The 27,559-nt window shown below is 59.2% G+C and overlaps 2 protein-coding genes across 21 annotated transcripts in view; one reads left to right on the top strand and one right to left on the bottom strand.

The window, feature by feature from the left end:
• UNK (unk zinc finger) overlaps positions 1–12,716 on the top strand; it is a 32,517-nt gene extending 19,801 nt beyond the window's left edge. For 10 of the 11 annotated variants that reach the window (XM_045814616.2, XM_087854098.1, XM_045814618.2 and 7 more), the window contains 11 exons: positions 531–648; positions 1,601–1,685; positions 2,917–3,059; positions 3,486–3,686; positions 4,312–4,377; positions 4,870–5,044; positions 5,972–6,073; positions 6,219–6,407; positions 9,447–9,628; positions 10,225–10,482; positions 11,260–12,716. In XM_045814616.2, the coding sequence (XP_045670572.1) occupies positions 531–648; positions 1,601–1,685; positions 2,917–3,059; positions 3,486–3,686; positions 4,312–4,377; positions 4,870–5,044; positions 5,972–6,073; positions 6,219–6,407; positions 9,447–9,628; positions 10,225–10,482; positions 11,260–11,415 (1,675 nt within the window). In that variant the 3' untranslated portion in view covers positions 11,416–12,716. The remainder of the gene's footprint in view (positions 1–530; positions 649–1,600; positions 1,686–2,916; positions 3,060–3,485; positions 3,687–4,311; positions 4,378–4,869; positions 5,045–5,971; positions 6,074–6,218; positions 6,408–9,446; positions 9,629–10,224; positions 10,483–11,259) is intronic. The other variant, XM_087854103.1, reaches the window with a different exon arrangement.
• Positions 6,605–27,092, bottom strand: UNC13D (unc-13 homolog D). 10 transcript variants are annotated; one of them, XR_015721240.1, is made up of 34 exons: positions 26,899–27,077; positions 26,118–26,153; positions 25,783–25,890; positions 25,610–25,669; positions 25,457–25,523; positions 25,038–25,218; positions 24,653–24,697; positions 24,449–24,517; positions 24,193–24,262; positions 23,923–24,027; positions 23,724–23,816; positions 23,544–23,647; positions 22,333–22,450; positions 22,104–22,228; positions 21,875–21,965; positions 21,737–21,793; positions 21,554–21,651; positions 21,399–21,450; positions 21,188–21,321; positions 20,971–21,091; positions 20,476–20,619; positions 20,180–20,278; positions 19,870–20,076; positions 19,620–19,688; positions 18,611–18,690; positions 17,219–17,324; positions 17,057–17,128; positions 16,594–16,677; positions 16,379–16,499; positions 16,014–16,137; positions 15,330–15,526; positions 14,426–14,555; positions 10,398–10,464; positions 8,048–8,063 (listed from the first exon to the last, which is right to left on the bottom strand). XR_015721240.1 is itself a non-coding variant. In XM_087854094.1 (33 exons), the coding sequence occupies exons 1-32, from the start codon at positions 27,013–27,015 to the stop codon at positions 14,434–14,436; spliced, it is 3,276 nt and encodes a 1,091-aa protein (XP_087710220.1). In that variant the 5' UTR covers positions 27,016–27,077; the 3' UTR covers positions 7,924–8,059; positions 14,426–14,433. The 10 variants fall into 10 exon arrangements, 8 of the variants coding, with proteins under 8 accessions (XP_087710222.1, XP_045670568.2, XP_087710219.1 ...); XM_087854094.1 differs by lacking the exon at positions 10,398–10,464 and having other exon boundaries at positions 7,924–8,059; XM_045814607.2 differs by lacking the exon at positions 10,398–10,464 and having other exon boundaries at positions 7,926–8,063.
• Between the last annotated feature and the right edge of the window lie 467 nt (positions 27,093–27,559).

Genomic DNA, 27,559 nt, shown 5'->3' with positions numbered 1-27,559 from the left:
GGCTGCTTCCAGTGTGCTCGCAGGGAGGCCTGCAGGCCAGCCCTGGGGATGACAGGGTTTCAGGGCCCAGGTATAAGGGGAGGGAGTAGTCAGGATAGCTGAATGATGGGGAGTCCTCTGGGATCCTCCTCTAGTATGAAATGAGGATCTTGGGTCAGACAACCTCCAAGACCCCTCTAGTTCTGATCCTGAGGAGCGACTGCTGGGGCCAAGCCATCGTGTGGGAAGTATGGTTCTGGCTATAGTCTGGCTCTCCTGGGGCTGCAAAGTGTTTGGCATGAGGACCTAGCGGAAGGGGACAGAAAGTGTCCTTCATGCTGATAACAGCCATGCTGTGCCACAGAAGCAGAGCCCGGCTTCTGGCCCCAGTAAGGCTCTCACTCTATAACTCATCTTTTCTCTTTGTGAGCCTGGCCCTGTGAAGCCCGGAGACCAGAGAGGGACCCTGAACAGGCATCTAGTTGGCATTCCCCGGCTCTTAATCTCTCCCTGTCCTTCATCCCTCTGACCCCACCATCTAATTGGACTAGGTCATCTCCGTGCCCCAACGTAAAACATGGGGACGAGTGGGGAGACCCTGGCAAGTGTGAGAATGGAGATGCCTGCCAGTACTGCCACACCCGCACGGAGCAGCAGTTCCACCCGGAGGTGGGCGTTGGACTGGGGCTGGGGCCCTGTGAGGTCTGTGGGTGGCTTAACCTGCCCTTTTGGGGAAGCAAGGAAAAAGGAAAGGAGGGCCTGGGCAGATGTGGGCAGAACTCATGCTGACACCATCCTGGAAGAGGCCCCCCCACGCAGTGCCTAAAGGAGCCCTGTACCCTAAATTGGTAACTTGCCTTGTTCTGAGCCCGTAGTCCCTGAGCAGTCCTCTGCTCCCAATTTTGTTTCCCCCAGCCTCCTGACAGGGAAGGCATGGACTGGGCATAGTGACCTGGCCATTCTGGGCTTTGTACCACTCATGATGCTTACAGTCCAGTGACATGAGGATTTAAAAAATAAAAGCCCCTTCCAGGTGCTGTGTTTCACATCAGAGCTTATGGTACCAGCAACCTCCCTGTTACACTTCCCCTGCCTACTGGGCCATGTCAGTGTCTGGTATAGGGTATATAGAGGCACATGCTGTCCATGGGTCAGTGGAGGCTAGGACATCCTGAGATAGACATTAAGGACAGACGCCACCTTATGTGGGTTGTAGACAGCAGGGTGGAAAGTTAGATGTAGATCCCAACTCAGAGTGCCCCCTGGTGGGTGCGTGCTTCCTGTGATCTTGGCTTCCTTAATGCCCAGAGGGACATTTGGAGGTCACAGCCCCGGCCAAGACCCTGAGTGGAGAAGCAGCATGGAGAAGATCTCTTTGTGAGGGCTGAAGCAGGGCTGGTTGAACCTGTGACCCCAGAAGGGAGGGTGTCCTTGGCATGGGGGTGGCCATGTCTGGTTCGGGAGTTTGAATATCAAGAAGTCAGTAGGGAGAGACTTCGGGAAGTGGCATGGAATGGGGAGCAGAAAGGAGATTACTAAGCTAACCCTCCCATGTTGAAGGCACCTGTGCCTGCCTGTCCCTCTCTGTCTAAGCCTGACCTGCCTCTGTTCTACCCCCCAGATCTATAAATCCACCAAGTGCAACGACATGCAGCAGTCGGGCAGCTGTCCCCGAGGACCTTTCTGCGCCTTCGCCCACATAGAACGTATGCTGTTCCCATTGCCCTCCCCCTCCTCCTCCCCTCACCTTCTGCTCAGGCTCAGTCACAGAAGTGGCCTCTCATCTGCCGGCCAGCAGCGGGCTCTGTCCTCACTGGAAGTTCTGGTCCCCCCGCACACACCCCCCGGAACTGGCCTCAAACCCTGAAGCTTCCAAGGTCGTGAGACAGAGACCAGGACCGGGCCCCTGGTCAGGCACTCACAGTCCCAGGCAGGGTGAGGCGGCCTCCCAGAGCCAACTAGGCAGATCTCAGCAACCACCCCATGCCACATCCATGGCAGACGTCACTAATTGAACATGGCGCTCCGTCCTGCTGAGAGCAGAGCTGTCCGATGAAAATATACCGCAGCCTTCCTCATGTCATTTCAGATTTTCTAGTAGCTATGTTTTTTAAAAAGGTAAATTAATTTTAACAATATATTTTTAGTTGATTCGATACAAAATGATAATTTCAAAAACAGTGTAAAAAATTGGTATTTTACTTTCTTTTTTTTTTTTTTTTTTTTTTACTCCAGACTAAGTCTTGGAAATCTGTTGCACACTCGAATAGGTAGATGCAGCACGTTTCAGTTTGGACCAGCCCCTCATAGCCCCGTGTGGCTCGTAGCTGCTGCGTTGGACAGCGCAGCTCTCAGTTCTTACGTTGCACTCCAGACCACCATTGCCCATCTCAGAGATGGAGCTCAAATTAAAGCTCGTGTCCACCACAAGCCACTGCTCTGATTGTCCTTCACCTCTTCTCAGGCTCAGGCCTTATCTCTGGGATTAGGGGGCCCTGGGAGGGGGGAGTATATTCCTGGCACAGGGTCATCCCCAGCCATGGGCAGCTGGGCCCACTGATTGAGGCAACACAGAGAAGTAATTAATGGCTCAGGCTTTGGAGTAGTACAGATCAGAGTTCAAATCCCAGCTCTTTTGTTTCCTAGCTCCACCACGTAGGGAGATTAACCTTACCTCTCTGAGCCTCAGTTTTCTTACCTGTAAAATGGAGACCACGATATTATTTGCATCTACTAGTTGTTGTGAAGAGTCACAGTTAATACAAACTGCCTGGGACAAAGTAAGTGCACAGTATGCAGTATTAATAGAAAGAAGGTAGGAGCATTCCCTTTGTGTACGGAGGGTGCGTGATCTCCTTTGAAAAAGGCCCAGATTTGTTTTTGGAGGGACAGAGCTGGCACGGGAGCCTGCTGACACCCTGATCCTGTCTCTTGCAGAGCCACCCCTCAGTGACGATTTACAACCTTCTTCAACTGTGTCGAGCCCCACTCAGCCGGGTCCCGTCTTGTACATGCCATCTGCTGCCGGAGACTCGGTGCCCGTGAGCCCCTCCAGCCCGCATGCCCCTGACCTTAGCGCTGTACGTGCCTGTCCAGGGAGTGGGTGGGCACTGTGCCTAGCCAGGAGTCAACACCCACCTCTAATGCCCCCAGTTCCCTCACAGCCTGTGCTTGGAGTGGGGGCCCTGGTATTTTGCCTCAGGCCAAGGGGTTCTACTCTTTCTGCCCCAGGGTTTTTCTGTCAAAATCTGGGGGAAGGTGGTCTACCCAGAGCCTGTGTTGGTCAGCCTGAGTAGAGCTGGTAGAAGGGGCACAAGCCTTCTGTCACACTGCCCCATAATTTCCTCATGAGGTTCGGGGTCCCTGCACGGTAATTGCTGCCCATTGGCAGATGAAAATAGAACTGAGCCCCTTGCTGAAGAATCTCCCTCTGAGGAGGGGATGGAGGATGGGCCATGCTCCAGCCCACATTTTGCCCACCAAGCCACTCCCTTTCTTTTCTGCAGCTCCTCTGTAGAAACAGCAATCTAGGAAGCCCATCTAATCTCTGTGGCTCCCCCCCGGGCTCCATCAGGAAGCCCCCGAACCTGGAAGGCATTGTCTTCCCTGGGGAGTCGGGCCTCGCCCCTGGCAGCTATAAGAAGGCTCCTGGCTTTGAGAGGGAAGACCAGGTGGGAGCCGAGTACCTGAAAAATTTTAAATGCCAGGTAAGGGATGTAAGGGGAAGCCCAGTGAGGTTAGCCTTCTTCCTGCATGGGGCAGGAGAAGCCCTGGAGGGCTGTCTTGGCCCAGCTATGGGGAACATGACTGGGAGCTAGGAGGCCCCTCCCAGCTATGGGGAACATGACTGGGAGCTAGGAGGCCCCTGTCTTCAGCCTCTGCAACACTGAGCAGAGTGAGTGAGGCCATCCCATCTTACAAATGAAGACAGAAAGGTTAGCATAGCCAGGTACCTCACCCTGTCACGGAGCCAGTTAATAGAGGAGCAGGGACTCCTATCTCGGTCTTCTGACCCCATAGCTGGTCTTTCCCCTGCCCTGTGCTGCCTTGATGGAGTGGCAGGGCCTTGGGGAGCAGGACGGAGGGTCTCTAAGTGGACTTACCTGAGGTTTGGAGTCACCAGGGAGAAGAGAAATAGCTCCCCTGGTTCCTAGGGTAGGGAAAGGAGTAGGGGTTGGGAGGGAGAGCAGGGTACATGTGTAGAGGGGAATTGCATGACAGGTGCCTTCAGCCTTAGTGGGCCATGGCAGGTTGATGCTTGGGCGGGCTCCTGGATTCAGGGGCCCTCCCTAGCACCACATCATCTCTTGTTCTCTGACTTTTCTCTCTCAGGCCAAGTTAAAACCCCACTCACTAGAGCCCAGGAGTCAAGAGCAGCCTTTGCTTCAGCCCAAACAGGTATGTAGCTCTCAGCCCCCTTTCTCCCCTTCTGACACTTGCTATTGACAGGACAGGCCAGAATCCCAGGCCTTAGGGAGTGGGGCCACTGCTTTCCCCGCAAGTTGAAGGCAGGACTAAAGTGGGGCCCCAGCCTCAAATCCAGAGAGGGTGGGGTCAAGCCCTGGAATCCCTCACCTCTTGGACTCACTCATCAGTCAAAAACAATATTTCTTGAGCATCTGTACTATGCTAGGCACTGGGATGACTTCTCCCTTCCCCTACTATAGGACTTAGGGTGAGTGGGCCCTGCAGCCTGCAAGCCACAGTTCTCCAACTCCAGCCTCTCAACAAGGTGTTGAGTGGATGGGGTCCTGTCTGGGCATGGGGGCATCCGGATGAGAGCTGGGATGCACCATTTCCTTCTGCCCCTCCCGGCCCCCATCTCTAGCCCCTGGCCATGGCCTCCATGAGTGGGCATCCCATTGCCTCCTCCTCACTCTCTCGTTGCAGGACATGCTGGGCATCCTTCCCGTGGGCAGCCCCCTGACCTCAAGCATCTCTTCTAGTATCACCTCCAGCCTGGCAGCTACTCCCCCTAGCCCTGCCGGCACCAGCAGCGTCCCTGGCATGAATGCAAATGCTCTGCCCTTCTATCCCACCAGCGACACGGTAGAGTCAGTCATAGGTAATTAGGCCATTTCTGTTGCCAAGTCCAGGACTGGATCTGGAGTTAGAGAAGCTAGGTCTCTAGAATGAGATTCAGACTAGCGTACTTGTCACTTTAGACATTTATCTTGGGAGAGTCAGAGGGTGGGCACTCTGAGCCCTTTGAAAAGGGAAAATGAGCCCAAGGTGTGGGCCAAGACTAGCCCTTATAGGAAAATAGCCCTCCGGTTTGCTCTGTTGTACAAATTTGAAAGAGATACCTCTTCCTCTGGATGAGTGCCATCTCATTCCACAACATAGGTCATCCAGCCCTCATTCATCCTCTCACTAGGTACTCTTGTGTAGTGAACAGCCTACATAACTGTCCTCAGAGTTCCTGGTCATTAGAAGCCACTGCCCGTCTCTCTCAGCAGTCATTTATGGGTGTTACTTTGTGCCAGAGCCTGTTTTAAGCACTGGGGTGTTAAGAGATGCAGACAGGGTGTTCCTGCCCTCAAGGAGGGATATAGTTCCCAGCCTCCCAGGCTAGTCCCACAGAGGCCAGTGGATATTTGTCCAGGCACCTGCTGTGCACTAGCCACTGAGGGCCCAGAGGCTTGCTTGCCCCCAGAGAACTCAGGAATGAGACATACGAGCTGTAACAGCAGGAGATAAGACCTCTGTCACAGTCAGGAACCCTGCATTGGGTCCCCTGGAGGTATCAGCGAAGGCTTCGGAAAAGAGAGCCATTAGAGCTGGACTTGGCGAGGCAGACAGCACAGGGTGTCCGTGTTGGCCGAGGAGCAGCCAGACAGGCAAAGGCTTGAGAGCAGGGGTCTAGTGGGACTGAGCGTGAAGAGGAGGCAGTAGAGGGGCAGGTGGGTCCTGAAGGCAAGGCCTGGAACCTCAGGGTGGTGTGGCCTCTCAGGAGACAAGGAGGCTCACACCCCAATCTCTCTGTCTCTAGAGTCTGCCTTGGATGACCTGGACCTGAACGAGTTTGGGGTGGCCGCCCTAGAGAAGACTTTCGATAACAGCACGGTGCCCCACCCAGGCAGCATCACAATTGGTACTGGGCAGTGGGCGGGCAGCACACGAGGGAGGGCTCCTAGGGGTCCAGCCTGGCCCAAGGTGGACAGATGAGCTGTCCCCTGCTGGTGTGGCTCCACATAGCTTGCCCTGTCCTCACTGGCCTTCCGGGGCCTCTCTTCTAGGCGGCAGTTTGCTGCAGAGCTCTGCACCCGTGAACATCCCTGGCTCCTTGGGCAGTTCTGCTTCCTTCCACTCAGCATCCCCGTCCCCTCCTGTCAGCCTCTCCTCACATTTCCTGCAGCAGCCCCAGGGCCACCTGAGCCAGTCAGAAAACACATTTTTGGGGACCTCAGCATCACACGGATCTTTGGGTAAGAGGGGGTGTGTGTCTCTGAGACCTGGGGCAGGATCTGGGCTTTTGGAAAGTGCTTTTGCCACTTTGTCCACATCCAGAGGCAATGCAGAGTGGATGCTGAAGCAAGTGGCTCATGGCTTGGAGGTGGGTCGGTCCCTGTACCACGTTTCCCTTAGCTGGGTAAACCTAGACAAGCAACTTAGTCCCTCTTAGTTTCTTCTTCTTTTTTTTTTTTTAAAGATTTTATTTATTTATTTGACAGAGATAGAGACAGCCAGTGAGAGAGGGAACACAAGCAGGGGGAGTGGGAGAGGAAGAAGCAGGCTCATAGCAGAGGAGCCTGATGTGGGGCTCGATCCCAGAACGCCGGGATCATGCCCTGAGCTGAAGGCAGACGCTTAACCGCTGTGCCACCCAGGCACCCCCTCTTAGTTTCTTCTGCTTCAAAATTTGTGTAATGGCGGCATCCTCCTTGTAAGACAGTGGTGAGGCTTAAATGGAATAACGTGAGTGAAGTGCTGGGCAAAGGGCCAGTGTGCAGTAAGAAGCAAGGGCCTCAAGCGCCAGGTCTCGGTGCTGTTCATGCCAGTGTGCTGGTTCTGCCCAGTCACCCAGAACTCGGAGGCGGGCTCACGACAGCCAGCTTCACAAGAGGCGAAGGGAAGAGTCTGAATAGGCTCAAAGTGGCCTTCCTGGTAAACAGAGGCGCCAGGCAGACCAGCTGTAACCCCAAAGGCTGTTCGGTGAACACAAGCATTAGAACGATCTGGACTGTGGGTTCTGCAGGGCACATCAATCATAGCCATTAGAAGCAGGGTGTGGAGAGCCACGGGCTCCACCACTGCGGGCAGGGTTCCCTCTCGTGGGCGGGCTGGTGTGAGTACTCACTGAGGTAACACGTAAAACAGCTCGGTACCCAGCCCGCCGCTCTGCTCTTAGTTCCCCTCCCCCAGCAGCTGTGGGAGGAGATCAGGAATAACCCCCGCCAAGGGTACTGGGCTTCCTGGTCACACTGAGCCTGAGCCTCTGAGCCACGTTTGACACTCTGACCAGCTTGGGAACGTCCTCACCTCACTGCAGAGATCAGGGCAGCACACTGATTTCTTAGCATCTTTCCAGTTTTGATGGTGGCTGTTCCGTTTTATGTTGAGTCTGTCAGGTTAGATGCTTTGTGTTACATTTGTCTGACTTGCTCTTATTCTGGAAGCATCTTGACTGTAGCCCTGCTCACTGGCCGCACATTCATTCATTCCTTCTCCATGTAGTTACTGAGCAGAGTTCTATAGATGCACTGAGCTCAGCAGTCCCTGCTGGCACGGGGCCATGGTCTAGTCAGGGAGGCAGAGGAGCACAGACCTTAGAGCGTACTTAGGGACTGTCACCTGTTGTGTGGAGTCAAAGGCCTGGGTTTGTGATTCAGAATAACAGAAGGGACCTGGCCTGGATGTGGTTGAGAGAGGAAGTGGCTCCTTTCCAAGAGAGGAAATGCTACCTGGCTGGAGCAGAGGTCCATGGGAAGAGCTTGCTGCTGGGACGGTGTGGTGTTGGTTCTGAGTTCCCACCTCTGAGACAGGGCACATAGGCTCATAGATTGTGCACTTCTCAGGCTCTCCACGAGTCTCTCACATTTTGGGTGCACTTGTATTGCCTGGAGGGTTCTGGAACATCCTGGCTGGATTAGTGGGGAAGGGAGTGAGAAAGAAATTATTAGAAGGACGTGTGGGCAGAATGAGGCCAGACGTGGGTATGGCTTCCCTCTAGAAGACAGGGGCTGTCCTGGGGGCCACAGAGCAGGGCACAGCAAAGGACTGCGCGGCGTGTGGTCGGAGGAGCATGCAGCTTAGCTTATCGGAAAGAGTAAGCCTTTGGAGTCAGATGCCTGGACGTATATTGGCGCCACTATTTACTGTTTGTGTGTGTGTGTGTGGGTTTTTTTTTTTTTTTTTTTAAGGATTTTATTTATTTATTTGACAGAGATAGAGACAGCCAGCGAGAGAGGGAACACCAGCAGGGGGAGTGGGAGAGGAAGAAGCAGGCTCACAGCGGAGGAGCGCGATGTGGGACTCGATCCCAGAACGCCGGGATCACGCCCTGAGCCGAAGGCAGATGCTTAACCGCTGTGCCACCCAGGCGCCCCTGTTTCTTTTTTTTTATTTATGGGGCACCTGGGTGGCTTGGTCAGTTAAGCATCTGCCTTCGATTCAGGTCATGATCTCAGGGTCCTGGGATCAAGCCCCGCGTCAGGCTCCCGGCTCTGTGGGGAGTCTGCTTCTCCCTCTGCCCTATGCCCTGCTCATGCTCTCTCTCTCTCTCTAATAAAACCTGAAAGAAAAAAAGATGTATTTATCTGAGAGAGAGAAAGAGAGCATGGAGGAAAGGGCAGAGGAAGAGAGAATCCCAAGCAGACTCCCTGCTGAGTGCGGAGCCCGACATGGGGCTCAATCCCATGACTCTTAGATCACGACCTGAGCTGATACCAAGAGTCAGATGCCCAGCTGACTGAGTCACCCAGACGCCCCTACTGTTTGTGTGATTCTTAGCAACACATTGTGTCTGTTTCCTTGTCATAAAACAAAGGGAATGAACCCAGGGCTCCCTGAACTCCTGCTCCAGCTGTGCCATCATCTGAGGCTCTGGCCTGCATTTTTGCCCCTGAATCTCCTCCCAAGCCTTACAGAAGTTGCAAGAAGGCTGTCTTCCCTCTAGCCTAAAAGTCAGTTCACAATCACAAATTGTCACCTCTACAGACTGCTCTCTTTGCGATACTTCCCAAGGCCCCTGAGTCACGCTGTGAGACAAATGATGGGAGCCTCACTTTATAGGTGAAGATGCTAAGCCTCAGAAGTTAAGTGCCAAATGTTGAGTAGCAGGTGGTGCTACCGTAGGTCTGATGCAGCTGTGGGCTCTGCACATTCCTGTGAGATCCCCGGCCTGACATTGCTGAAGCCTTGCACAGCTAGCCCTTTGAAGCCCCCCAGACGGGTGGACAGGACGAGGGCCTGGGCCCAGGCCTGAAGCTCTCCAAGCTCTAACGTCCCTCCCTTTCCTGAGGCAGGTCTGAACGGGATGAATAGCAGCATCTGGGAGCATTTTGCCTCTGGTAGCTTCTCCCCAGGCACTTCCCCTGCCTTCCTGTCAGGGCCAGGGGCCGCTGAGCTGGCCCGGCTGCGGCAAGAGCTTGAAGAAGCCAACGGCACCATCAAGCAGTGGGAGGAGTCCTGGAAGCAGGCCAAGCAGGTATGGGGCCCACACACCCACTCGCCTTTCCAGGGCCTGGTTGGCACCAACCTGAGCCCATCTTACACAGAGCAGGCGCAGGGGTGGGAGGGCAGGGGTCCTGGAGTTTTATTCACTCTCTTCTCCTGTGGAAACACTTGCTTTGCCAGTCAGGACCCTGGGGTGGCTGGTGTCCCCGGCCTGGAATTCCCACTGTGAGTTACTTAGTTTGGTCCCACAGCACTGCTGGCCTCTCCCCAGAAGCCCTGACTTTCAAGGGCTCCAGGTCCAGGGTTCTAGGTTCTGAGATGGTTCCTCTATTCAGCTGCAGCCTGGCTGCTCCTGCAAGTGCTGGCCAGCAGCATGCCCAGCTCTGCCTAGTGCTGCCCTGCTCTGTTGGGCTCAGCCCCCTTCCCTGCCTATAGAGGGTCTCTTGCAGGCCCTGACATCTCTCTTCTCTGCAGGCAGTGCCCGCCTCCTCCCTCCCCAGACAGCTGACCCAGCTCCCCAGCAGGCCCTGCAGCCACAAGTGGCCCATGCAGGCTCCCAGAGAGGTGCTTGCAGGGGACACGGGGCAGGGGGCCATCATGATGAGGCGCTGTGTGTTGGGCCCACAGGCTTGTGATGCCTGGAAGAAGGAGGCAGAGGAGGCCGGTGAGCGGGCCAGTGCAGCAGGTGCCGAGTGTGAGCTGGCCCGGGAGCAGCGTGATGCACTGGAGGGGCAGGTTAAGAAGCTACAGGAAGAACTGGAGCGGCTGCACTCAGGCCCCGACGCACAGGCCTTGCCCACCTTCTCCGATCTGGAGGCCCTCTCGCTCTCCACGCTGTACTCCCTCCAGAAGCAGCTGCGGGCCCACCTGGAGCAAGTGGACAAGGTCAGCCCAGGAGGTTAGGGGAGTACTGGGTGGGGGCATACAGTATCCTCAGCCAGTACTTGGACGCTTATGGGTCCATGCTGCTCCAGGGACAGCCACCTTCCTTCTGAGAGCCTCTGCCCAACTGCTGGGCTGACACAGGATGCTGACCTCTGGAGGGGAGGTAGGAGGGAATGTCACTCCTTAGGGAGGTGAGAAAGTAGAGGTGGACAGGTGTCAGTGCCCACCCCCCCAGTTCTGGGTGGGGCTGACCCAAGCTACATCACTAGGCCTGGGCCTTCAGTGGCATGGAGATGCTTCTCCTGTGAGCTCTGCATATACCAGCACACATTCTAGAACAGTTAGGTCCCTAGGGCTACTTTGTCTGTACTCCTAGGTGCCCGGCTGGAGGCCCGGGGATCATGCCACAGCAGCAAAGTACATTCTTCCCTTCACCGGGCATTTGTAGCCAGGCCCCCCATTGTTCCCTTTTGGGGACCGAGGGTCACTGCAGGATCAAATGAGGCAGAGGCTTTGTGGGAGGAAGAGCCTGTCAGGGTGGGAGCTGTGGAGCAGCCTTGGCCCTCCCCTCTTCCTGGTGGGGCTGGAAGCAGACTTAGGGAGGCTTGAGGGCAGCAGCCTGAACTCCAGCTCTGCTCTCTTACTTGTCGGCTGAGCACACTGCTGAGCTCTGTGCGTCTGTTTCCTTGCCCCAAGCGGACTGAAGTGAATGTGGAGAGAGTTGCTGGGGAGATGGGGGACCAGGCCAGTGAACACGGCATCCCTCTCCCTCCGCAGGCCGTGTTCCACATGCAGTCGGTGAAATGCCTTAAGTGTCAGGAGCAGAACCGAGCGGTGCTGCCGTGCCAACATGCCGTGCTGTGTGAGCTCTGCGCCGAGGGCAGCGAATGCCCCGTCTGCCAGCCCAGCCGGGCCCACACCCTCCAGTCGTGACCCTGCAGGCCTGGCCCCGGCCCGGCTCAGATCTTCTTACCTAGGACTTTTTAAAGTATATATATGTATGTATGTATGTATGTATGTATATGTACATGATTCTGTATATGTATACATTTCTGTACGTGTGCAGGTATGCGTGGGCAGCAGTGTGTGAACAGTGTCTGTGTGTATATCTGTACATAGATATAGACACACACTTTAAAACAGACTTACCAAGCACTTTTTAAAAGAAAAAAACTATTTTGCAGCCCTCCCCTTGCCCACTCTCTCCTTTTCCACTGCAGAGACAAAGTCCCCTCATCGCCCACCGGCATTTCGGCAGGGGATATGTTTCTGTCTCTTTTTAATGTAGGAAAACTAACTAGTTTTAACTTCTTCCTGGGGCCTGAGCAGGAAGCTGGAAGGGGGCGAGGGGAGGGACCAAGCCTTCAGGGCAGGCCATGTTCACTGCACCTCCCCACGCCAGGGCCAGAGCCAGGGGTGTGGACATCCCCGGGGACAGACCTGGTTCCCAGGCGTGAGGCTTGAGAGTGGGGTGTACTGGGGTCTAAGCCAGCCTAGTCCCTAGGTTTACCAAATGTGTATTTAGTCTGCGGCTGGCAGGCCAAAGCTGCAAGGGCCAGCCCCACTCCCAACCCTGGGCCCTTGAAGCTCCTTGAGGGGAAAGGCCTGGGAGTTCTACCCCTCAGGTTCCTGAGGCCAGGGCTCCACCTCAGTCCTCTCCCTCTGGGCCCCCAGAGCGGCTTCCCTGGCCCCAGGACCACCTACCAGACTGGCACTGCCCTCTTCATAACCCCCCAGCTGCTGTCAGCTTCCCCCCTTTCTCCCCTCCCCTCCCTCTGGCAGCTACCAGGGCAGTTGGTGGGGAGGAGCTGCAGACTGGGGACCAAGGTGGGGCTTAGGCCCTGCCCTCCTCACAAGGAGGGGCTCCGTATGCATTCCTTGGTGCTCTCTGAGTGCAGCTGACGTCCTGCCCGTTTGGAGCGGACGCCCGTGTACATGTGTGTGCGTGCCTGTCCAATGTATATTGTGTCTTAGCTTCCATTTTAAAAATTGTTCTGTACAGAAAGATGCAGTGGGGGCGGGAGGGCAGAGCGGGTGGAGGGAAGCCACCCTGTCCCCAGCGCTGGGGGTCTGGGGTGGGAGCAAGAGGGCTGTGAAGGGTCTGGCTTGGCCCAGGCTCCCCCTTGGGCTCAGCACGAAAGGGCTTTCAAATAATTAAGTGAAAACTTTTTTTTACAAAAATGCAAAAATCAACAAAGCTCCAAATCTATTGGAAATAAAATACGAACTTACAATGGTAGCTTGTTTACATTGGGGTGAGGGAGAGTAGGGCCCCAAGTAAGGGCCTCTGAACTATCAGCTGAGTGAACTTGGCCCTCCCAGCCTAGGCTCCAGCCCCACCTAAGCCATGGGAAGAGCTCGGGCCCCCACCAAGGTGTGGCTAGGTGGCTAACGCCACCTTCAAGTGCCCAGGTGGCTCCAGGCCTCTAGACAGAGCTCAGGTGCCCTCCAGCCCAGGCCTGCTGGCGCAAATGAGCTGGAGACCTTTAGCCCTGGAGACCTCCTAGGCTTAGGACTCTTCAGGGATCCATTATCCGTTGGGACCTGTTTACTTGTTTTGAGAAAGACAACAGCCCCTAGTGTCTCCCAGAGAAACAGACGTATACCTCCTTCTCATAAAAGCACTAGAAGGAAGGAGGAGGGTCTCAGCCTTTGAGCCACCTCCTTCCCCTGCTCTAAGCTGGTGGCTGTGAGAAAACAAACCTAGTGGCTCTGCATGGGGCTCAGGTTCAAGCTGAAAGGAGCAGGCTCAGAGAGGTTAAGGGACTCAAACAGGGTCACACAGGTAGAATGACAGCCTGGCCTTGGGTTCCGATTCCCAATACAGGGGCCTCCGCCCCCAGGCCAGGCTGGGACCCTGTTCCTCTAAGCCCTCGAACAGCCATTCAGCCTGCGCTCCTGGAAGACCCCACCCTGGGGCCGCCCTTGGAGTGCCGGGCGCAGCCACAAACCGACACGTCTAGGCACGTTTCGTTGAAGCCTGCTTGTGCGTCAGTCATTCCCACACCACCTGCTCTAGAGCACGGGAGCGAGGGGTGGGCCAGGCCCAGGTCGGGGGCAGCTCGAGGTCTCCTGAGGGCCGAGGAGGGGGGTTGCAGGCCTGACTGTAATCTTCTGGGCCCCGATGCAGGCCAGCGGTGTCGTTCCTTAGAGGACAATGAATTGTTTTTGTTTTTTTATTTTGCTAAGGAAGTTCCTAAGTAGGAGGCACCATCCCAGGGAGGGGGTGTCCTCAGTAGACATGGCTGGCCAAGCTATCTTTTCTGCTTCTGTTCCTCCGTGCCAGCCCCACTGCCTGCCAGCTTTCACCTCTGCAGGGCCGGAAGGTCCTTGGCTCAGGGCTTCTTAACCTGGGTACTGGTGGCCGCCTCAGGAGAGGGGCCAGGCTCCCTCCATTAGAGCTGCCGCCCTCCCCACCAGGGCAGCTGTAGCCTCCTCTCTGGCAGGGTCCCCTTCCTCCCCTAGGAGGCTTTGTGCCGTAGCCCCAGCCCCAGCCCCAGTGACCCAAGGTAGGGGTGCTAAAGAATAGACCAGGGAAGCCTAATGTCCACCCCAGTGACTGGAATAGGCGTGCCAGAAACAGATGGCTGAGGGTCTCTGCCAGGGCAGCAGCGCCTCCCACAGGGGAAGTAGGGGCAGGAGCCGCAGACAGCTGCCCCCTCCCCCTGGTGCTGAGATTTGGTAGAGAGTGCTGAGGCCCTGGCTGAGGGCAGGAAGGAGGAATATAAATACTAAAAGGCCCTGGCAGCAGCACCACGGGCCCCTGCTCTGGCAGGAGGACCAGAGGGGATCTTCATGCTGGGCCTTTCACACGCTGGGGTTCCCAGACTTGCAGGGCCCTTCTGGAGCATTAGGCCAAGCTGGAGGGCTTGCACTATGGTGGGGAGAACCCAGACCTCTCAGGAAAGCCCGTCCCTACTGGGCACCCAACGCCATCCCTAACCTCCACTGCTACCGCCCTGGCCTTGGGGCATGATGGGAGGCCTGCTTGGCTCGCTGCCGCCGCAGCCTCACAAACACCTGGGCCTCCCGATCACCCTTCCGGCTCTCCAGCAGCTGCAGGATGGGATCCCCTGTGAAGAGAGGCATTTGGGGGTCAGAATGTGGCGGGGGTAGGCAGTGCCTGGGTTGTGGCAGGGGACACAGCACTGACCCATTCTCCAGCCAGCCTGGAAACTAGTGATGGACACACACCAGCCAAGCTCACAAGACAGCCTGACGAATGAGATGAGACACGTGACCGTGCTGGCACCGACACCCTGGCCCAATTTGCACTGGAAGAGGCTGAGAGCGGTGCGCCTCAGGTTGGAACTATTACCTTTTTATATGAGAACCTAAGGCCACCTAGTTAACCTCTTAGTGCCTCAGTTTACTCATCTGTAAAATAGCAGTAATAGTACCCACACGTTAGGTGGTTGTAGGATTGGGAGTTAATATATATCAAGTGCTTAGGAGTGGCCCCGTAAGTGCTCAGATGTGTCACATATTCTTATCCAGCCTGGAGAATACTTGGCCTGTGCCCCCCAAGTCGGAGACACAGCCTCTCTCCCCAGGTAAACTTACTGGTGACCTTCACCGCCCACCCCCCGCAAGAGTCACACCACACTTGGCCTAACAAATTTCACTGGCTTCTTGATTAGACCGAGAGGTCCACTCAGCAACACGAGCCGCCGTGCTGACTGTACTGGCTTCCACATCCAAGGACGGATTTCTCTGACCCCAGCTTCATTCACTTCCCCGGGGGCCGCTGCCTGACCTTTATGGGCTGCCCCTCCCCTGCACCCCCAGTGCTGGGCCACGGCCTGCACTCGAAGCCCCGCAGCCTCCGCCCTGGGGCTCAGGCCTACCGTTGAGTGCAGGGTAGGTGAGGGGCAGGCGGGTCTGAGGCACCTCGCCAGGCTCCTCAGCCCCAGTCAGGCCCGGCACCGAGCGCAGTGGCAGAAAGGCCTCCCCTTCCAAGTCGTCAGCCCCCAGCGTGTCATGGTCCAGCACTGTGAGCAGGAGGCACGCTCCGTCCTTCTGGCATGGCTCAGCAGGCACCAGGCTGAGTGGGGGACAGAGAGGGCCTCAGCTGCCTGCCCCTACACAGTCACAGTCACCGGCACCCACCCCCCACACAGTTCACCGCTGGTTCTTGAGGACAGGCCAGGGCTGAGGGCAGACAGCTGGGGATTAGGATGGCAAAGTCCGTTCTCAGCCTGGCCTGCGTGCTCAGGGACGCCTCCCCTGACTGAGGGCTGGTACTTTAAACCAGGGGCCTGTGTTCCCAGACCCTCCTGTCTTGGGGAGCAGAGGACCTCAGGAACGGGACCCCGTTCCCTGGAAGCAAGCCTCTAAGTCCAGCAGGTGGGCCACAACCCCCCCCCCCCAGTCCCACGCCTCCCCACAGGGCCCCAGCAAACCCCTGTTCCAGGTGCCCCTCCCTGGGACCCAAATGCCTTCATTTCAAGGGAACTGGCCTCAGGTGGGAGGAGCAGGGCTGAGGGAAGTCCAGGGCTGGGGAAAGGTGGCAAGTGTGGGAACCCACTCACAATTCAAAGGTCTCATCAAACAGGGGGTGAAGGTCCTTCTTGTGCTTTTGGGTCTCCCGGGGGGCCAGCTCAGGGAACTCGTGCCTGGGCTCCAAGGTCAGCTGGACAAAGGGATCGCTGGAGCCTGGCAAGCGGGGAGGTCACCTGGGGGAGGTGACGTTGCCAAGGATATCCCAGCTCCCCGCCTCTAGGTCCCAGCCCCTGCAGCTGTGCCCTGCTCAGCAGCACTGCCCCCTCCTGGCAACAGGAAGGAAATGCACCCAGCGCTCCCTCTCGGGACCGCAGACCTGCCAGGGGCGCGGGGGGCCGCGGGAGGGCGCGGGGGGACGGACGCGGGGAGCGGCGGGTGGGCAGCCTGCACTCACCGTTGGAGTCCAGGGGCAGCAGGCTGGAGGCGCTGAGCAGTTCCACACGCAGCTTCTGCTCAGAGGCGCGGTAGGAAGCCTTGACCGTGACGGCCCCCAGCTCCTCAGAGGCGGTTTCTGCCTAGGGGTGGAGCGCGGGGAGTGTGGGGCAGAGTGGAGGCGGGGCTCCGGGTGCCCCGGGTGCCCCGGGAGCGAAACGGGGAGAAGAGCCTCACCTGCTGCTGGATGCGGCTGCAGAAGTACTTCTGGATGAGCTCCCGGCTGGAGGCCGCCTGCAGCTCCAGGTCCCGCTGCAGAGCCTGGGAACGCGGCACAGCTGAGCAGTCACCTCGGCTGTCGCACTCCACCCGTCCAGTGGCGCCCCTCAGGGGCTTTGGTCCAGCCAATATCGACGTGATACGGAAAGCTCCGGGTGCTGCGGAGCCGCCCCTGGGGAGCGCACCCTCAGGGTGGCCCGGCCGACCGCCGAGGCACAGACAAGGTGGGCTTCACGGATGTGCCCCCCGCACAGTCGCACAGCCACCCCCTCACCGTGCTTTAACGCTCTGCTGTGGCTGTCTTTGAATTTTTAGTAATTTTTGAAAAAGGGCCCCGCATTTTCTTTACTGGGCCCTGTAAATTATGCAGCTGGTGCCGGCCCAGGCTTCCCGCCCCCCCAGCTCGCGCAAAGACCCCTACCTGGAAGGTGGTGGTGTGCAGCGCCGCGGGCGGCAGGCCACAGCCCTCTGCATAGAAGCAGATCTCCAAATTCTAGGGGTGACACAGCAGAGGTGACCCCACCCGGGTTATTACTTGTCGTCTCCAGGCAGGGCTGTTACTTGCTGTCGCTGCTCTTATTACCTGCAGTGCGATCTTCAGCCTGCTGGAGGCCAGGGGGCAGCTCCGCTGGGACGCAGCCACCTCCATCAGCACAGCGAGCGTGTGCGTCCAGAGCAGGGTCAGGAGGCTGGGCCGAGGTGCACGGGGATGCCAGGCGCAGAACAGGAGGATGGAAGCCCAGGGAGCAGAGACATTCTTGAGAAAGGGACCCAGGCCCACCCCCAGCTCCTCCCCACCCTCCACTTCCACCCTCTTCTCAGGTAAGGCTGGAGCCAGGGCAGCAGGCAGGAGTGTAGGGAGGGAGGGCTGGTCCCCTGAGAGGAGGACAAGTGGGGCTGGGGGACGGGGCCAGTCCCAACCAATATGTCTCACAACCTAGCAAAGAACTTTCCTCAGTAGGATTATTAAACCCCAATCAACAAGCAAACAAGGTGGGGTGGGGAGGCTGGTCCCCCAGTGAGAGAATCCTGATTCAGTATGGGAGTGGCCAAAATGAATAGGATTTCAACAAGGATAAGCATCTACTAGCCCTGGGGAGAAAAAGGAGAAACCAAGCCGCAGTCCTACTAACTACCTGAGATAACTGAAATTTCGCATGTTAGAGTCAGGCCATTCCGTACAAAAAAATTGGGTTATGTAATTAAGAATGGGGAAGGTCGTGTTAGTTAATGTATTCAGCATATCCGAGTGCTTATTATGCACCAATGTTCTCACGGCTTTTGAGACGTAGTGAGTCAAGTCCCTATGACGGAGCTTTAACTCTAGTTTAGCCGAACAAATGGCATATTGTGGCCTGAGAAATAAGGCCCCGCTGCAGCCCCGGGAGTAGAACTCCTGGGGGGGGGAGGGGCGGCAGCCTCGGAGCTCCGTTCCCGTGGGGAGGACCCATGGTCAGCGTTCTGCAGCGCGTCACCAACCACTTCCTTTGCATAGGCGCTGCGCTCGGAGCCCATGTGACTCACTTGATCCTCGTTAGAGGACAGAACTATGATCATCTGCATGGAAAACTTGAGTAATCTGCTCGAGCAGCAGCAAAACTAGAGTCTGAATCCAGGTGGGCCACAGCCCATGTCCTTGACCTCTAGTCCTGCTGCCTGGTGTGCTGGGCCCCTGCTTTAAGAGAGACCCTAATGAGAAGTTCCCCCGGATCTTGGGAGAGGAACACCAGTTGCCTGTAATGTTAGGAGGCTAGAGCTACAGCCAGCGAAGCCCCACAGACAGCCCAGGGCTAAGGGAGAAAGGGTAGGCAGCTTTCTGCTCTGCCTGAAGGGAAATGGGCAGGTGTGTGAGGTAGTGAGCTCCCGGTCCCCAGGAGTGAGCATTTAAGCAGAGGCTGGTTGCATCCTTCCCTGAAAATGGCTGAGGCCAGGAGAAAGAGGGGAGGGGGGCACAGGGTGGGAGGCCGCCGCAGACCTGCTGAAGTTCTCCTGCACCAAGTTGGTATTCATGTAGCAGAGCTTCACCTCCAGAAACTTCATCAGGGGCAGAATGGCCTGGGGAGAGGGGTGGGCGGCAAGTCTGGCTCTGGCCCATTCCTGCGCCCTGACGAAACAGGGCCAGGGGCTTTCACCTGCTTCATTTGGAACGTGTGCGGGAGCTGAGCCCTGGCCGCAGCCGGCTCCGGCCACACTGGCCTCCTCCAGGGCCCTTCAGCAGCCGTGCGTGGTCCCGCCACAGGGCCTGGCCCTGGCTGGGCCCGCCCCTAGAAATCCTCAGGGCTCCTTCTCTTGTTTCCTTGAGGTCTTGACTCAGCTGTCACCCTCTGAGTAAGGCCTTCTCTAGCCACTGTCTAAAAATATCTTTTCAAAAAACACAAATACGAATACAAATATCTTTGTTTTCTCTAGTACTTACTAATGTGTCACATGTGTGTGTGTGCACGCACACACACACACACACACACACACACGTGTAATTCTAGTCACAGCTACCGTTCTAGCTCTTCCTCTACCTCCCTGACCAGAATGTAAGCACCAGGAAGGCAGGGAGTTTCGTAAGTTTTGCTCATTGATCCATACCCCTGTGCCTAAATCTGTGCCTGTGACAGAGCGCTCAAATAGTGGCTGAAATACTGAGTGGCCTTCTCGCAGACAACCACAGGTACGCATTACTGTCTCTGCCCCCAGACAGGTGAGGACGCCGAAGTCAGCCGGCTCGTAGAAACGGAGCTCAGAAGGGTGCACACGCAGATCTGTTTGGCCGCAAAGGCTAAGCCCTCCCCCACTGCAGCCCCCACGTGGATGCTGGGAGAGCCCGTGGAATGACCCAACCCCCCCCCCTTAGCATCCAAGGAGGAAACCGAGGCCCAGGAGGGAACATTTCCTGCCCAAGTTTGGGGGACTTCTCTCTGACACCCCACGGCCTTCAAGCCCCCTGCCACCATAAGCCCCTTTGGCAAAGGTGAGCGGGGAGGGCCACTCACATCCTCAGGCAGGACAGACTCCTTGACGCCCACGAGTTTCTGGATGTGCCTGGCAATGCCCGCCTCCAGCTGGGGACACAAAACAGTAGGAGGGAGGCCACGGCATGAGTACGGGGGACAGCGTGAGGTCACTTGGAGCCTACGTTTAGGTTCAGGAAGGGGTGGGGGCTGGACATCAGCCCGAATCCTGCCGGGGGCGCTTCAGGCCAAGGATGGGCACGGTGGGGTCCCCGTGAATTGGACAAGGTACCTGCTCGGCCAGGGTGCGGACGCCCGTGCGGATCTCGTGGCCCAGCCCAGCCAGCGCGCCCTGCAGCTGGGCGTGCAGCGTGTTCTGCAACTGGCCCTGCTCCAGCACAGCTCCGACCCGCTGCTCCAGCGCCTCCCACGCCAGCTGGGTGGGCAGCTTGCCGATCACCAGCCGCAGCTGCTCCATGTCATTCACCACCACGCACAGCTGCAGGCAGGCACGGGCATGGGGGCGCGGAGCTGGCTGAGCTTGCCGGGACCGGCAATCCCCACCCCTACCCCCCCGCCCGACATCCAGCTCTGGCCCTTACCATGTTGGCTGCCTGGCCCTGGTCCTTCTGGCCTACAGAGAGCTCACGGGCCCGGGCCTTTATAAGGCTGCAGTATACCAGAGCCAGCCGACAGGTATCCTGGGGTGGGGAGAGGATGATCGATGTGGGGGGCGTCCAAGGGGGGGGCAATGGGGAGGGAGGCATGGAAATCTCAGTGACTTGGGGATTTAAGACCTAAGCCTTCGGAGGCTCCCAGGGCAAGAGCTTGGGAGAAACAGGGCAAGTCAAATGAGGCTGTCCTCGAAAGGTGGGGAGGACACGAGAAGACGCCGCACCTCCACAAACTTGACGGTGATCATGAAGGCCTCCTCTGGGTCGGGCCAGTCCAGCTGCCGGGCAGTATGGCTGATCTGGGCGAAGCAGGTGGACAGATCCACGGCTGATGTGCTGTGCTTGGTCAGTTCTCCCAGGGGCACCAGCTGGGGGATGGGAGAGGGTGCAGAAAGGGCGGCTCAGGCCTTGCCAGATCCGTGCCCCTCCCTCCCTCCTTCCTTCCACAGGCATTCAGAGCTTCTACCAGCGGCAAGCAGGGGTGGGCAGGGGGCTACAAGGGGTAGGATCAAGGCTCCACCCAGACCCGCAGGCTGCAAAGATCAGTCTGTGAAGGAAAGCCACAGTTAAAACCAAGGGTATTAGGAGGCAGTGTTGTACACACAACTGGCCTCAAGAGCTGGTTAGCAACTTCTGCGCATCCATCCTAGAGGTACAAGCGGAGCCCCAAGCCCCACCCCCAAAGCCGGGCCCCGCCCCGCCTCAGGCCCCGCCCCCACCTCGTCCATCTGCACAGCGCGCTGCACCCGCGCCAGGGCCACGCTGTAAGTCTTCTGTAGCCAGGAGGGGATGGCGGGCTGGAACCAGCGGTGAAAGCCATCCAGGGCCAGGACTCCATCCCTGGGGAGAGCTGGGGCTCAGCCTGGGGACTGCCAGGGCTAGCACAGAACTTCCTTGACCCTCCTCTCTCTTTTGTGCTGACAGCCCGCTGCCCACCTCTCTGCGGGGCCGGGGCCCAGCTGGCAGAGCTCCTTGAGGCTGACATAGAGCTGGAATAGACTCTCGCCCATCTCTGGGGACACGGGGCTGCCCACCACAGCCGCCGTGTGGTCCTGCACCCGCTTGGCCACCTGCAAAGGCAAGGAGGGGGACAGGGCTCCAGAGCCAGGGTGGGGGACAAAGCCTGGTGACCCAGAGAGAGACTCACCAGCCACTGCAGCTCCAGGAAAGCCATGGAGAAGAGGTCGATCTTGAGGGTGCTGGAAGAAAGGCAACAGGTGTGACCTAGGAGCACACCCAGGGTCCTTGGGGTCCCCATTCTGAGGCCTGTGCTTCCTGCCCCCGCCCCAGCCACCTGCTCACTTCTGGAAGATCTTGCTCCACGTGTGCCGGCACTGGTGTAGGTCCCCTATGATGTCCTGTACCAGGCTCAGCAGGGCTTTGCCCGCCTCCAGCATGCCCTGGCAGGGACAGAGGCGCGCTGAGCAGGCCCGCAGAGGGCGAGCACCCCACCCCAGCCCCTCCTCCCCTGCCCCGGCCCCTCACCTGCACCATGGGCTGATGGTGCTGCTGCTTCAGGTGGAACCACTCGACCGTGCCAGTCTGCGGGCGGAGAGGCGGTGAGCGGGGAGGGTTGCTAGGCTCAGGCCCACGCCCTCCTTGTCCCCAGGGTGAGTCCTGTACCCTCAGCATCTCCGTCACCAGGTGGGGCAGTGGGGGGCTGTCAGGGCACAGCTCTCCGAAGGCCTTCATCTTGCACATCTGTACCAGGACCCTGTGGAGACAGACAGCTGTGTCCAGGACGCCTGCTGCCTCTCCATGCACAGCTGCAGCAGGCGTCCCCGTCCACGCGGGTGCCCCAGCTGTTCCCTTGTTCCTGACCCCATGGGAAGGGGGAGGGGTAGCCGCTGACCTGAGCAGAGACTGCAGCCGGGCCGGGGAGTCCGACACCGAGAGGGGGAAAACAGACCGGAACTTCCGGATGAGGGAGAGGCCGTAGGCCAGCAGGTTGCTGAACGAGGTGGCCAGCTCCTCCAGCTGCGGGGCCAGACAGAGCCGGGAGCTGCATCACGGGGCCCGGACCGCCGTGCCGGCTCCCCGAGCCCTGCCTGCGCGACAGTCCTCCTTCCGCGGCAGCCCACCTGCTCTCCCTTGAGCCGGCCCTGGATCCACTGGTACTCGATGCTGGTGATGGGGTGCAGGAGGCAGCTGCTCGGGAACTCCAGGCTCTGGTAGAGACGGCTGTAGGCCAGCCACTGCCTGCAGCACAGAGGAAGCCCTCAGCCCGGCCAGCGGGGGCCTCTCCCTTTCTGCTGCTCACCCGCCTTGGGAGGGACAGCGAGACGACCTGCCCCAAAGACCTCCTGTGGTCCCCCATCAACCTCGTCAAAGTGCTTTTGAAACATGTGAATTAACCATCTCCCTCTCCAATCGGGATATCTGTGATTTAAAAATTCAGGATTTCTTGCTCCTTTCGAAAAATCAGACGTGGAGACTTGAGCTTTCATGCACATGGGGCAAACATCGGCAGGGACTCCCCTTTAGACAGTCCCGGGGACACCTCACGGAGGTGATGACCAAGCTGAGATGAGCCCCGAGCGGGACAGTGACGGAGGATGGGGGAGACAGCAGCCCAGTCCCTCCCGGGACACGGCGGGCACCCGCACTACATGTTTGGGGCTGAGGGCGCACTGGGCCCTCACTGTGGGCGCCTGCTGCTGCATCCGGCCCCACCTGCCCATGGTCCCACAGGCTGCCCTCGTCCCCCACCTCTGTCCGCCCCCTACTCAAATGCCAAATGTCCACCGTGGCCCCGGGGCCACACACGCTCTCATTCCACCTGGTGCGCCCCCGGCTCCTCATGCCTCATCTGCACTCGAACACGTTCCCACAACCTATTACGGCCCGTGGGACGTGACGGGCCCTCGACACAGATTCGGTAATGCCGGCGCACAGGTCCATTGACTCCAGAGCGCTGGACCTGGGAAACAAGGCTGCCTGCCGTCCGGGGCAAGGGTAACAAATTCCAATGCCCAGAAGGACTCAGAGGGTGTCAGGGAGTGATGTGGGCCGATGGCAGCCGTGTGGGGCTGGGGAGGCTGTGTCCTCTGCTGTCACCGCCTACAGCCCAGCAGACTGACAGCACTTGGGGTACGTGGGAAGCTGGAGATGGGACTCTGTATGGAAAATCTCCAGATGTTTAAAAGTTGGCTACGGACTCAAAACTTGACACACACGGTTGGTGCCAAACAGAAATCTCTTGAGGGTTCGACTTTGGCCTGCCAGCCTGTAGGAGGACAGGCAGGGAGGGAGAGGCTGGCGCCTCCCAGGCCACCCTCCCAGGTGCACTCACGCCATGGACTGGTGGAAGTCGGATAGGTCCTTCTGCGTCGCATGGAGAAAGAGGATGGTGGCAGCCTGGGGACTCAGCGACCCGTCCCAGGAGGTACTGCCTGCCTGAGGACACAGGCAGAAGGGTGTTGGGACCTGGCCGGCAGGCTCCGCGCCCCTCCAGCCCCGGGGAGGGCAGTACCTGGTGCCGGGTGACCTCATGGGACACCAGCTGCTGCAGCAGGTGGAGATGCACCGTGTAGCTGGGCTGGGAGCGGCTGGCCTTCGGCGCTCTCTGCAGCAGGGCCGGCATGGCGGTGAGGAGAGGCCCCCGTCCCCGGAGCAGCCCGCCCCACACAGGCAGGCCACTGGAAGAGCCCTGCTCCCGGCCCCACACCTACTCGCTTGTGAATGAGCTGGAGCTGGAGGTGGCACTGACCGCGGTCTGGGTAGGTCTCGGTGCAGGGCTCCAGCCGGTACCACTGATCCTCCCGGCAGCGCAGGTCCTGGTGGGCCAGGTGGGCAGGAGGGCCCACGCCCACGGGCGGCATAAGCCTCACACGGTTGGGGGCAGAGGGGCGACAGGAGGCTGGCCCCAGGCTCCCCTTGGTGTGGACCCAGAGCCCCTCCCCCGAACCCCACCCGAACCCCTGTTTCCTGACCCCACTCACCTGTAGCCTCAGAACCACGTTCCCCAGAAAATCGTCCTGGCCTTTGTCCTTTCGCGCCTCCTTAAATATCCTGTTCCAGGCAGGGGCCATGAGGAGGACGGGCCAAGACCCTGCGGGGTCAGGCTGGGATCCAGCCCCCTCCTGCGACCCCCCGGGCCTGGACAGAGCCTGTAGCCCAGCAACCGACATGCAAGCATGGGGAGGGCAGAAAGAGCCCACACTCCTTCCCGCCGGAACCTGTTCCCGTGGCATTCACCTTCGCAGTCCATGCAGATCTGTGAGCTCCCCGAGCTTCTGCCTGACAGACTCCACCGCGTCCATGTCCCTGCGGAGGGCGAGGGTTTGAGCAGGAGGCAGAGAGGGTGTCCCGGGAGCCCTTGACCCCTTTGGGAGAAGGATCTGCCAGCCCGAACCGCCCCCCTTCTCTCCCTGACCCCTTCGGGCAGGGCATGCTCCTCACCACATGTCCAGATGGAAGCTCGAGGTGTTTATGTCCTCAAACTCCCTAGGGGGAGAGAAGGGCCTGGCTGAGGGCCTCGGAGGGCCGGACCCCAACCACAGCCTGTCCCCGGAAGCTCCCACCCCCACTGACCCACCATCCCGTCCGAGCCCCTCCTTGCAAACTCTTCCTCCCTCTGCTAAGCTAAGGCTTCAGCCCACCCCCCACATCAACCCAGCGGTGCCCAACCCTCCACACCCTCCCAGCCCATGTAGCATGTGTGCCTCCTGTGTGTCTCCGGCCCAGGGAGCAGGCCCCTCCTCCGGTCAAGCCAAGTTCCCTCCCCGGAGCCAGGAAGTCCTGCTGATCTCTTGGAGGGGGTAGGGGCTGCGGCAGGGCCACGTACAGGATGAAGGTCTCCTCCCAGACGGGGTTGAGTGTCTGGGTGATGACCTGGGTGCGGTGGGTCTGCTCCTCCGGGATGGTGTGCCTTACCACAGCCTTCTGCCGGTGCCGGGACCCAGGGCTGCCTCCCTGCGGGCCCACCCCCTGCTCAATGCCCAGCAGGCAGTAGGGGTCACTGAATCCTGGGAGGAGGGGAAGGACAAGGCTGCCAGGGTGTCGGCAGGGCTCCCTAGGAGACTCCCTCATCACCCCAATCCCAGGGGCAGAGTCCCCCCCCATCCCAGACTCAAAGGCCCTGGGGCCAGCAGCAACCAGGGGGACATCCAGGAGCTGGGAATTCCAGCTGAATTCTGGGACAGACTCATGGGGAGAAGGGGGAGCTGGGAAGAGGGCCCTCAGGGCCCCTCACCCCCTACTCACCACTGACGTCTTTGCCCAGAATGCCCTTGGCTTGTTTCACGGTTGCCTTTAGACAAAATATTGGCTTCTAGAAGGACACAAGGGTGAGCCTGAGTCCCAGAGGGAGCTGGGCTTCTCAGCCCCTGTCCTAGGGTGGTCCCGGACCAGGGTTACCTCAAGCTTCTGCACCTGCTGCAGCATCTGCCGGTGCTCCTCGGGCTCCATGTGGAAGGCCTGGGGGGAGGAGTGCAGGCGGCTGGGGGCACAGGGTGGGGGCAGCTGGGCGGGGAAGGGAGGACTCATGGTCCGGGCTGCAGGACGGTGGGTGGAGCGGGGGCCTCACTCACCTCCTGCAGGTACCGCAGCAGCTCAGAGGCCTCGCGCACATGGTTGGGCTCAGGCTGACCCAGGCGGTGCAGGACGGTGTAGAGAGCTTCCTCATAGAGCAGGGCCCGCTGAGACACAGCAGGGCCACCTCAGGACCCCCGTCTGCCCACTGCAAGGTGAGCCCCCCCCAACCCCCCTGGCCCCAACACTGCACAGCCGGAACTGAGACAAGGCACCCACGATGTGCGGGGGGTGGGGGGTTACGGCCCAGAAGTGCCCCCCTCCCCTGCTGGGGCCAGTGGCCAAGGACTGTGTTCCCAGCACCTGCCTGCCTCCCCAATATTCCAATTCTTACCTCCTCAGGTGAGAGGTGGTGGGATGGAGGCTCGATCTGGGGAGCAAAGTGAAAAGACAAGGTGTCCCCAAGGCCTAGACCAGGGCTCAGACAACAGGAACGGTTCCTTACAGAGCCGGCCAGGCCAGGCCAGGGCTGCAGGGTCCCTAGTTCCCAGCCCCCAACCCACCAGAGCTGCACACCTGTTCCCATAGCAGGCCTCCTGGGAGTCCAGCCGCTGGGCCGCCCTCCTTGTCCCCTGGCCTGTTGTGGCTGAGGTCCATTGGCGCTCAGCTGCCCCAGCAGCGTGAGCTCTCTACACCCTTGGCCCCAACCTTCCTTCCTTCCCCAGAGGAAGCAGCTCTGCTTATCGGGAGGCCACGCTCTGCACCCGCGCGGCGGAAGTGAGGCCCAGCAGTGGAGGTGGGAGGCTGGGGGTCATGGCAAGCAGGCCTGGGGGCTGCTCCGCTGATCCCCAAGCAGCCGGGCCCACAGCAGGGACACTCCCCGTCTAGTGGAGCCCGTGCCTTCGGAGCTGGAAGACCAGAGGCTAGGGCGGCAGGAGGCCCCTCCAGAGGGAGGGGGCTCAGAGAGGCTCTGACCCCAGACCCGAGACCCGGGGTAGCCCAGAGAGCACACAGCAGACCCCGGCCTGCCAACCCAGAAGGCCCTGCCCAGGTGCCATGACAGGAAGGCAAGGGGACCACATCCTCAACCCCAGGCCGCGAGAGGTGGAGCCCCGGACCCAGAGACCCGAGAGCCCCACCCTGGCTGCTCTCCTCCTCACTGAGGTCACTCCTACCTCCTGAGCTTTTGGGGCCAGGGGATCCTGCAGATCTCTGACCCTGCGGCGCCTTATCTTGATGGCCTGGCGTAAGAGGGGAGGGCGCCGCTGGGGCTGGGAGAGGAGTGTCGCCATGGTGGCCGCTCTGCCCTTCCCCTCCACCGAGCTGCTGCCACAGCGTGAAGATAGTGAAGCCGCAGGATTATGCAAAGAGCACCGGGTGCCACCCTGTCCAGGGAGGGGTGGGGGCGGGCGGGTGGGGGGAGGTTCCGGGCAGGGTTTCACCACCTCCGAGGCCTACCCCTTCCTCCCTCGGCCGGCTGGGTCATGGGAGGAACTCTCTCGCAGGCTGGAGGCAGGTGGACCCAGTGGGCGGGTCCGGCCCCACCCTGCCCTCCCACGGAGACCCTGGAGCGTGTTGTGGGGGGGTCCAGTGCTCCCCAGCAGGCGGCGTCAGGGCCAGCCCGGCCTGCACCACATCACGGGTATGCCCAGCTGGGCCAGGGACCGAGGGGGGCCGCCCTGCGTCAGTAGGGGTTCTCACCCAGACTTCCCTGAATGCACCCGACACCCAGGGTGGAGGCCAGGGCACAGGGTGGGGGCTCGAGAGAGCCGTCTCCCCAGCAGGCAGCCAACTGCTCGGCCTGCTCTACCCCACCGGTGACATTCCACCAAGGTG

Source organism: Ursus americanus, chromosome 23 (genome assembly GCF_024610735.1).
Source record: "Ursus americanus isolate L20-20 chromosome 23, mUrsAme1.1.p, whole genome shotgun sequence".
Lineage (NCBI taxonomy): Eukaryota > Metazoa > Chordata > Mammalia > Carnivora > Ursidae > Ursus > Ursus americanus.
Note: the sequence above shows the minus strand (reverse complement) of the source record. Positions and strands in the feature narration are given on the sequence as shown.

Excerpts from the sequence above, each read along its gene's own strand:
- UNC13D (XM_087854096.1), bottom strand. The coding sequence starts at position 27,015 with ATGGCGACACTCCTCTCCCAGCCCCAGCGGCGCCCTCCCCTCTTACGC. Across the intron at positions 24,028-24,192 it reads ACGTGGTTCTGAGGCTACAG|GACCTGCGCTGCCGGGAGGA; the intron begins GTGAGTGGGGTC and ends CTGGCCCACCAG. Across the intron at positions 19,689-19,869 it reads TCCGCACCCTGGCCGAGCAG|CTGGAGGCGGGCATTGCCAG; the intron begins GTACCTTGTCCA and ends TTGTGTCCCCAG.